The 9,485-nt window shown below is 42.3% G+C and overlaps 2 protein-coding genes and 1 pseudogene across 3 annotated transcripts; 2 read left to right on the top strand and 1 right to left on the bottom strand.

Annotated features, from left to right (window-relative positions):
- Window positions 1–922: 922 nt before the first annotated feature.
- Window positions 923–2,190, bottom strand: LOC311024567 (trypsin-2-like). Its single transcript, XM_084027023.1, has 6 exons — window positions 2,089–2,190; window positions 1,852–2,002; window positions 1,506–1,756; window positions 1,265–1,401; window positions 1,064–1,165; window positions 923–985 (listed from the first exon to the last, which is right to left on the bottom strand). The coding sequence occupies exons 1-6, from the start codon at window positions 2,126–2,128 to the stop codon at window positions 938–940; spliced, it is 729 nt and encodes a 242-aa protein (XP_083883149.1). The 5' UTR covers window positions 2,129–2,190; the 3' UTR covers window positions 923–937.
- A 1,874-nt stretch (window positions 2,191–4,064) lies between these two features.
- LOC311024818 (trypsin-1 pseudogene) lies at window positions 4,065–4,646 on the top strand (annotated as a pseudogene). Its single transcript, XR_014599329.1, has 3 exons — window positions 4,065–4,205; window positions 4,330–4,431; window positions 4,531–4,646. The product of XR_014599329.1 is annotated as a trypsin-1 pseudogene (transcript).
- A 2,090-nt stretch (window positions 4,647–6,736) lies between these two features.
- LOC311024565 (trypsin-1-like) lies at window positions 6,737–8,123 on the top strand. The gene is made up of 6 exons (XM_084027021.1): window positions 6,737–6,868; window positions 7,044–7,194; window positions 7,290–7,540; window positions 7,645–7,781; window positions 7,881–7,982; window positions 8,061–8,123. The coding sequence occupies exons 1-6, from the start codon at window positions 6,829–6,831 to the stop codon at window positions 8,106–8,108; spliced, it is 729 nt and encodes a 242-aa protein (XP_083883147.1). The 5' UTR covers window positions 6,737–6,828; the 3' UTR covers window positions 8,109–8,123.
- The last annotated feature ends 1,362 nt before the right edge of the window (window positions 8,124–9,485 follow it).

The following is a 9,485-nucleotide window of genomic DNA, read 5'->3' as shown; positions in this document are numbered from 1 at the left end:
CGATGCTGCAGACATCTGCGCTTTCTCCGGTATAAACGGTATTGCAAAATCTCTACCGGTAGACACTTTTATACCGTCACACAGTATAATACCATCACACCGCCCAACCCTAGTCCCTGATATGAACCCCCATTTGGCATTTCTCACTACCCCGCTATCAAGTATTTATTTTGATTGGCATTTATTGGATCAATCGTGCCGCTTGGAGGAGCCTGGATATAAATACAAGGCTTCAGCTGAACTGGATCAAACGCTGCAACCATGATGTCTCTGGTCTTCGTTCTGCTCATCGGAGCTGCTTGTAAGTGTGATACAGTTCTTCTAGTGATGGTCGCCTTTTAATGCAGTTTGCACTTTTGTATGTTTGCTATTCCGCTGCAAAACTCACCAACCGTTTCCTACATTTGTTTTCAGTTGCCTTGGAGGACGACAAGATCGTCGGTGGGTATGAGTGCACGCCACACTCCCAGCCCCATCAGGTGTCCCTGAATGCCGGCTACCACTTCTGTGGAGGCTCCCTCGTCAACGCCAACTGGGTTGTGTCTGCTGCTCACTGCGCCAAGTCATAAGTACACTCTAGTTTCAGGTGTCACATATTGGTGAAAACAATTTTCATTCTATGCATGCAACACATTGTAAAGCATACTTTTACTTCAATATTTTGTATGTCAAAAGACAAGAAGTAATTGCCTTGTTTATACTGTATTATGAAGACCGGTTAAAACGAATATTTGTTGTGAAAAAATCAGTTTGATTTGCAAGTATTATGATGCAAATGTGAAGATGTAGGAAAATGGGCAGAAAAAAACATAATTTGAAAGTCAAGATGTTAGACTTTATTGGCTCATATGGAAAACGACTGCACATTGTTCAGAAATCAACAACAAAAATGGAGTTATAATGACAGAAGAACAGCAGCAGAGCCACAAGATCAGACTTAGTAGGTGGCCATGGTGCGCTCCAGCCAGTCGTTGAAGAGGCAGACCTAAAATATAAGAAGACCAGAGTTAGAGGAGTGAATCGGCACAACAGTGGGGGAATAAACTTTCATTTTTAAAGTTACCTTGGCGTAGACACCAGGGTGGTCCCTCTCGGCACATCCGTAGCCCCAGGACACAACACCCTGCAGCTCACCGTTGCAGACCACGGGTCCACCAGAGTCACCCTGACGGAGAGAGAGAGTGTAAATGTGGAGGAAATTCTCAGTATTCCTGATTTGTAATTGAGGTGCAGAGGTCTGGGACAAAGTCCTCTTGTTACGTACCTGGCAAGAGTCCTTGCCTCCCTCCAGGTATCCAGCGCAGAACATGGCGTTGGTGATCATGCCGGGGTAGGAGTTATCACAGTCTTCCTCAGACAGGATGGGGATGTCCAGGCACTGCAGCTTGTTCTTGTCAGCGGCTACAACAAGTTAAAGAAAGCTTTTAGAATAACACCAAGGAGAATAAATGTTGCAGAGGAATATTCTACAAATCCGATTAGCTAAAAATGCAGATATGACTCACAGGCGCTCTGGGTGCTTCCCCATCCAGACACCTTGCACATGGTGCCAGCGGGGGCACAGCTGGTGGGCAGAGCCACAGCCTGCACGTACTGGTTGATGGTGGCGGGCTCGCTCAGCTTGATCAGCATGATGTCGTTGTTGATGTTGTAGGAGCTGTAGTTGGGGTGGCGGATGACGCGAGTGGAGCTGATGGACTGCTCGCTTCCCTCGGTGACCCTGAGGTTGTGCTCTCCGAGACGCACCTGAATGCGGCTGTAGAGGAAAGAGGGGCCAAGTGGCAGCTGAGTTTCACGACGCCCGTTAAAAGCGGATGAATTATCGTTTCCACAAGATGACATGAGACTTACGACTTGTAGCAGTGAGCAGCAGACACAACCCAGTTGGCGTTGACCAGGGAGCCTCCACAGAAGTGGTAGCCGGAGTTCAGGGACACCTGATGGGGCTGGGAGTGGGCTTTGCACTCATACCCTCCGACGATCTTGTCGTCCTCCAAGGCAACTGAAAACACAAGAGGCCAAATAGTCAGCTAGTGTTGCTTTTTTTAAAATTCTGTTATTAGAGCACAGGCAGAAAGAATTGCTTACAAGCGGCTCCGATGAGCAGAACGAAGACCAGAGACATCATGGTTGCAGTGTGATCTTGTGGATGAAAGACTTCACCTGCAGTCCTGGTTTATATGGAGCGCTCCCTTTCCCGTTTTCCTCGTTGAACACGCCCCCAAGGTTGCTTTTGACCAATCGGGTCAAACCTGGAAAAGAAATGATAACGGGTTTAGGAAAGTCAAATATTGTGTTGGCTATGTGGTGCTCTGTACTCTCATATGCATGGCTGGCATTTCTTTTATTATTTATTATCTGCAAGTCTTTTAAGAAGCATGATAAATGCAGTTGTAAAGGAGGCACACTGGGGAAACAACAGACTAAATGTATTTCAGAATGCATCGAACACATTTTGTCTTTGAGTGCATAATCCCTGCATACCTTTTTTAAATTTAACTTGTTTACATGATGCATATTTCTTAAGTAATGTGTGTGTGTGTGTGGGTGTGTGTGTGTGTGTGTGTCAGCTCTGCAGATGGCTCTGTTCACAACCACAGTTGTTGAATGCGGCTTTCACAGGAAGAAAGATCGAGCACCTAAAATAAGATAAAAGGTGATTCGGTGAAGTGGCAAGAGACAAGTGACACCGAGAAACAAAATGGCACAATTCCTATATGAAATCATGAGTAAGGACACTTCTCAGAGAATAGTGTGTCTTTAAAATAATCATTCTTTTATTTTTTTTATAACACTGTTACAATTTAAAAGGGATATTGAACAATTGAAATCACTATAAAGCAGTATCTGACTACATACAAATCAAAAACTCTGAACAGTGACTTTTGAATGTCAATCATAAATGTAAAGCAACACTTCAAAAATGTATTTAACTCCAGTATTATTTTGAACACGCATTAAAAAAGTCTGTGAATGTATTAATTTAATTCTAAAATATAACAACTCCATCATGTTCCAGTTATTATGTTACGCTTGTAAGTAAAGTTTCATGGACTCTTGATTGTATCTCAGCTACTTTAGATCAGTGAGTAAAGACATTTTGTGAATAAATGCAGCTGTTCAAGTCATATTGGGCTGAATATTATTGCATCACTCACAGGCCTGTGAGACCTCGACCTGTTGGTCAGTCACCTGATATGAACCCCCATTTGGCATTTCTCACTACCCCGCTATCAAGTATTTATTTTGATTGGCATTTATTGGATCAATCGTGCCGCTTGGAGGAGCCTGGATATAAAAACAAGGCTTCAGCTGAACTGGATCAAACGCTGCAACCATGATGTCTCTGGTCTTCGTTCTGCTCATCGGAGCTGCTTGTAAGTGTGATACAGTTCTTCTAGTGATGGTCGCCTTTTAATGCAGTTTGCACTTTTGTACGTTTGCTATTCCGCTGCAAAACTCACCAACCGTTTCCTACATTTGTTTTCAGTTGCCTTGGAGGACGACAAGATCGTCGGTGGGTATGAGTGCACGCCACACTCCCAGCCCCATCAGGTGTCCCTGAATGCAGGCTACCACTTCTGTGGAGGCTCCCTGGTCAACGCCAACTGGGTTGTGTCTGCTGCTCACTGCGCCAAGTCGTACGTACACTCTAGTTTCAGGTGTCAGATATTCATCTGATGAAGGAATATGCAAACATTAAAAAAATAAAATAAACACTCTCTTTTTCAGTCGTATTGAGGTGCGTCTTGGAGAGCACCACATCGGCGTCACCGAGGGCAGCGAGCAGTTCATTCAGTCTTCCCGTGTCATCGAACACCCCTTCTTCAACCCATACTCCCTCGAGAATGACATCATGCTGATCAAGCTGAGCGAGCCCGCCACCCTCAACCAGTACGTGCAGCCCGTGGCTCTGCCCACCAGCTGTGACCCCGCTGGCACCATGTGCAAAGTCACTGGCTGGGGCAACACCATGAGCTGTGAGTGTGAAAGTTATTTAAATCTGCCCTGCGATCTCCAACACGCCATCCCTTCTGCTCACTTCCCCTTTTTGCCGTCTTGCTGCAGCTGCCGACAGCCGAAGGCTGCAGTGTCTGGACATCCCCATCCTGTCTGATGAGGACTGTAACCGCTCCTACCCCGGCATGATTGACAACACCATGTTCTGTGCCGGATACCTGGAGGGAGGCAAGGACTCCTGCCAGGTGTGCATCTGATTTTGTGTTTTCAAACAGATTTTTTTTTTGTCCTCTCATATTCAAAACTCCATCAATGGTTTCTGTATTGCAAAGGTTCCCGCTGTGAGTTTAATGACTTCCTCTCCCTCAGGGTGACTCTGGTGGCCCCGTTGTGTGCAACGGTGAGCTGCAGGGTGTTGTGTCCTGGGGCTACGGGTGTGCCGTGAAGGACAACCCTGGTGTCTACTCCAGGGTAACATTTCACCGCATCACCTAAAAATATTACCATCGCCTTCCTTAATGCATTTAATTTTCCAGTACAACAAACAAACTAATATCTTTTCCTTTTCAGGTGTGCGTGCAGACGGAGTGGCTCCGCGACACAATGGCCAGCTATTAACTTCTTCATTCAAGCTTCACATCAGACACACGTTATTGACTGTCCAAATACCAAGTTGTATTTGCTGGAGTTGAAGTAAAACAAATAAAAGTCTTTTGAAATTCATCATTGGTTCTTCTGTGTGATTGTCTTTTTATTAAGATGCGTCTAATGAATGCAACTGTGACATAGAGGACTTATCTAGACAAGGGTTTTCAGCAATTACAGAGAATTTGGGGGGAAGTAAACAAAGATTTTTAATTTTTTATGAAAAGTATTTTTATCGATTTGGTCACATACATCCAAAATGTTTCTATAAAAGCTATTATTTCTAAATGAATGCTAACTTCACTATGTCTCGCCTAAAAAGACAAAATATTTCACTCTGAAACCAGCAGGACAGAAGTCTAATATAATTTCAGGAAAGTCCAAGTCATTAGTCGTTTAAAGTATATTTGTTTTTTTCCCATTTGGGTGATTTATATGCCTAGTGTGGACTGAAAGAAAAAACAAATTAACTTTATTATTAAATGAGAAATGTTCTGTGAAACGACTACGTGTTATCTTTTAAATCATTTTTCAAAGCACATTTGTGTCGGTAGGCATTTCTTTAATAATTCTTCTATGAGATATTTACGTATATATATATATATATATATATATATATATATATATATATATATATATATATATATATATATTCTTTTTAACTTGTCTTTATTTCTAATATTCATGCTGTATTCCGCTGGTGTTGTAACTGTTCTGCCTACTTTCTGTTTTTTTTTTTTTAATGACCCACGCTCTAAACAATATAACATTTAATTGTTGCAACGTTCGTTCTACCAGTGAAATCTAACTTATAAAGTATATTTACTGAAGTACTCTAATGAAGTACACTGTTAATCTACATTTACTTTATTTTAATATTTTCCATTACATTCATTTTATACTTCACTGCATTTTAGTGACAAATATTTTGCTTTAAACTTTGCTACATTTTATCCGCCTGCTACAATTTAATACTTTAATACTAATATTTCACCACTTCTACTTCAGATTAAAATGCAGATTTTTAGCTTTTTCTTGCCACAGAGTATTAATTAATTTGTGGTGTTTTCACTTTTAAGTAAAGCACTCCTTCCACACTGCTTTCTACCTATGTATTGAAAAGTGTTTTTTATTCTTTATTCTGAGCATCTAAACACTTTTTATTGGGAAGATTATCATTCGTTTTTCTAGGTACCCTCGCCCCTCGTATCTGAATTTAGCTTCTAGGTAACAGGTGCTGAGAATCCCACAGCTGTGAGATACTGTGTTGACACCCATCTAAGTATAGAGGTGACTTGTGTACCTGTACAATCTGACCAGAGAAACATGAGCCAACTTTCAGGTGTTGGCTTCAAACCTTAACCAAAATAAACGAAGCAATATTAGTATTGCTTGAGAAACTGCATTGGTAGTAGCCCCACTCGCTGTGAAATAAATGTCCCCTTTGCAGACTTGCAGTTAATTTATTGATGATTTTATAGAGTTAAGTTGGACAAAGTGGTGCTAAGTCAAACTCCATATGCTGGTTTATGGCAATACGTCATCATTTAGAGCTGATTTATCATTTGTTTAGCATCTGAAACACAATTCTGCTGAGTAACTCCGGCTGAAAGTTAAATGAAGTGCATTAAAAACAGTTTTTCTCTGAAATGTAATAGTTATATATATAAAAACTAGACTGGTATATAAGCTATTACTGTATTTCTGCACATAACTTACTATATTGAAAAATGTTCAACCTCGTCGTCATACTAATCAAGATAAAGTCCCCCCCCGCCTCCCTAATATAAATAACATAATGAATTGGGCTGTGAGTGTTACTCTTATGAGACAAGCATATGTGGCCATTAAATGCAAAGTAATGATGTTACTTTGTTTCGTTTTGGCACAATCCTTTTAATTTATCTTTATAACGTTACAAAAGACATTTTCTAGATATTTGGAGATAATTGAATAATAACTTTTACCTGTACTGTAATATACGAGTAAATACATAACATGCTTTTCCAAATTTGCTGACAATGAAGCGATCCTTACATCTACCATGAGAATATTTTTTTACGTAATTCTGGAAATCGACCCCTTAACCCCCAACATCCCGCCACAGAGATTGGCCCCTCGCTGACCAATGAGGATGGAGGCAGACTGGGCAGCTCTGCCGTCTGCAGATATAAACCAGGGCTGCAGGTGAAGTCACATCATCGACAGGATCACTCAGCAACCATGAGGTCTCTCGTCTTCGTTCTGCTCATCGGAGCTGCTTGTGAGTGAACTTCCTGTCCAGCTGATTGCCTTCCTTTCTCTAATCAGAGATCAGCTGATTGATCTGCACCCATCATCAGTACACACTGATGATGGGGTTTGAATAGAAATACATTAAAGGACACCCTGCACACTGTTTTGTTGCAGCAAACAACTAACTCACTGATGTTTTTCAGTTGCCTTGGAGGACGACAAGATCGTCGGAGGGTATGAGTGCACGCCACACTCCCAGGCCCATCAGGTGTCCCTGAACTCCGGCTACCACTTCTGTGGAGGCTCCCTGGTCAACGCCAACTGGGTTGTGTCTGCTGCTCACTGCTACAAGTCGTAAGTCTCATGTCATGTTGTGGAAACGATAATTCATCTGCTTTTAACGGGCGTCGTGAAACTCAGCTGCCACTTGGCCCCTCTTTCCTCTACAGCCGCATTCAGGTGCGTCTCGGAGAGCACAACCTCAGGGTCACCGAGGGAAGCGAGCAGTCCATCAGCTCCTCTCGCGTCATCCGCCACCCCAACTACAGCTCCTACAACATCAACAACGACATCATGCTGATCAAGCTGAGCGAGCCCGCCACCATCAACCAGTACGTGCAGGCCGTGGCTCTGCCCACCAGCTGTGCCCCCGCTGGCACCATGTGCAAGGTGTCTGGATGGGGAAGCACCCAGAGCGCCTGTGAGTCATACCTGCATTTTTAGCAAATCGGATTTGTAGAATATTCCTCTGCAACATTTATTCTCCTCTGTGTTATTCTAAAAGCTTTCTTTAACGTATTGTAGCCGCTGACAAGAACAAGCTGCAGTGCCTGGACATCCCCATCCTGTCTGAGGAAGACTGTGATAACTCCTACCCCGGCATGATCACCAACGCCATGTTCTGCGCTGGATACCTGGAGGGAGGCAAGGACTCTTGCCAGGTACGTAACAAGAGGACTTTGTCCCAGACCTCTGCACCTCAATTACAAATCAGGAATACTGAGAATTTCCTCCACATTCACACTCTCTCTCTCTGTCAGGGTGACTCTGGTGGACCTGTGGTCTGCAACGGTGAGCTGCAGGGTGTTGTGTCCTGGGGCTACGGATGTGCCGAGAGGGACCACCCTGGTGTCTACGCCAAGGTAACTTTAAAAATGAAAGTTTATTCCCCCACTGTTGTGCCGATTCACTCCTCTAACTCTGGTCTTCTTATATTTCAGGTCTGCCTCTTCAACGACTGGCTGGAGCGCACCATGGCCACCTACTAAGTGATCCAAACGAGCAAGTTCAGTCAAGCAGCTCAACATCATCTGCTGTTAATGTTCCATCCATCGCACTGAACTATATGACGAATAAAGAATTCAAAGCAAAGTATTTGGGCTGTGTGACATCATTAAAAATAACAGATTCTAGAGTATAGTTCACTAAGGTGGAGCGTGTGTGTGTGTGTGTGTGTGTGTGTGTGTGTGTGTGTGTGGTATTTCAGTTTTATCATGACTGACTGCTCTCTGTTATCCGGTTTGAAGTCACATGATGGATAAAGATTCCTAAGATGGAATTCACTTTGCATCATTTGTTGCTTGCCGATTTCATTAAAATGTGTTTTATGAATTACTATTAAATATCAGGATACTTGATTAACAGCTAAAAAACACACACACAAACATATCAAATGTGTGTATCACACACTGCCTTCTCGGTTATTCCCATAACAATATCGTGGTTGCTGTTGCCGCAGACTTACCGCAGCGTTGAAGCGTCGCATTGAATTTGGTACATTTACATGTTATTTTGATTGCGCTGATGAAGTTTTAAATGAGAATTATTTTTGGGTTTAATTTTTTCCATGTTACTCCCGTTGCTGCTGTGTTTCAAATCAATGCTTAATTGAAAATGACATTCATGTACCACTGAGTCCGTTATGATGTTGCCGATCTGGGTTCTTGTGTAAAGAGTGTTACCCTCTATAAACCCCTCCCACATTAGGATTAAACTCTTCTTCTTCTTTTTTTTTTTTACAGTATTCCAATGGAATTCTAAGAAGCTGGAAGAGCCCCAGGTGGACGGACGGCAGGTACTTCTACATTATACCCCACTAGAAATCTCACAACTCAGAGGAGAGATGTCTGTGGTGCTGGTTGCCAATAAATAATTCAACATAATTTCCCCAGTTTTTGAACTATGAATAAATTAATTATGAATGCATACGCAAAATGATTTTTTAAAAGGGGGCTTTAATTTTCTACATTTAGTAATTCATTTAACTAATTTAACTAATAATGTCCTCTGTCATGTTTCATCATCTCATTTCTTTCTGCATCTCGTTTCACTCTGGTGGTGATGATGATGATGGTGGTGATGATGATGATGATGAGGGATAATCCACACTCCTGTCTGGGCCAAACCGATGGGAGATATTTCCTGTGCAACTACCTAATGATTTATGTCAGGTAGACTATTTCTTGTTGCAACTGACCGCTGGTTTTCAACCAACAGCTTCAACAAACTTTTCACGGACAAGAAATCGAAGCCATTATTGTCCATTATGTCCTTTCTTGTTGAAGAGTAATTGCAGTGTTTTTGATCATCCTGTTGGTGAAAATAGCTTAACGTGATTATTTTTCTTTTTTGGTAACAGATGATCG

Source organism: Eutrigla gurnardus (assembly GCF_963514095.1).
Source record: "Eutrigla gurnardus genome assembly, chromosome: 14".
NCBI lineage: Eukaryota > Metazoa > Chordata > Actinopteri > Perciformes > Triglidae > Eutrigla > Eutrigla gurnardus.
The sequence above is the reverse complement of the archived record's forward strand: the minus strand, read 5'-3'. Positions and strand labels throughout refer to the sequence as shown.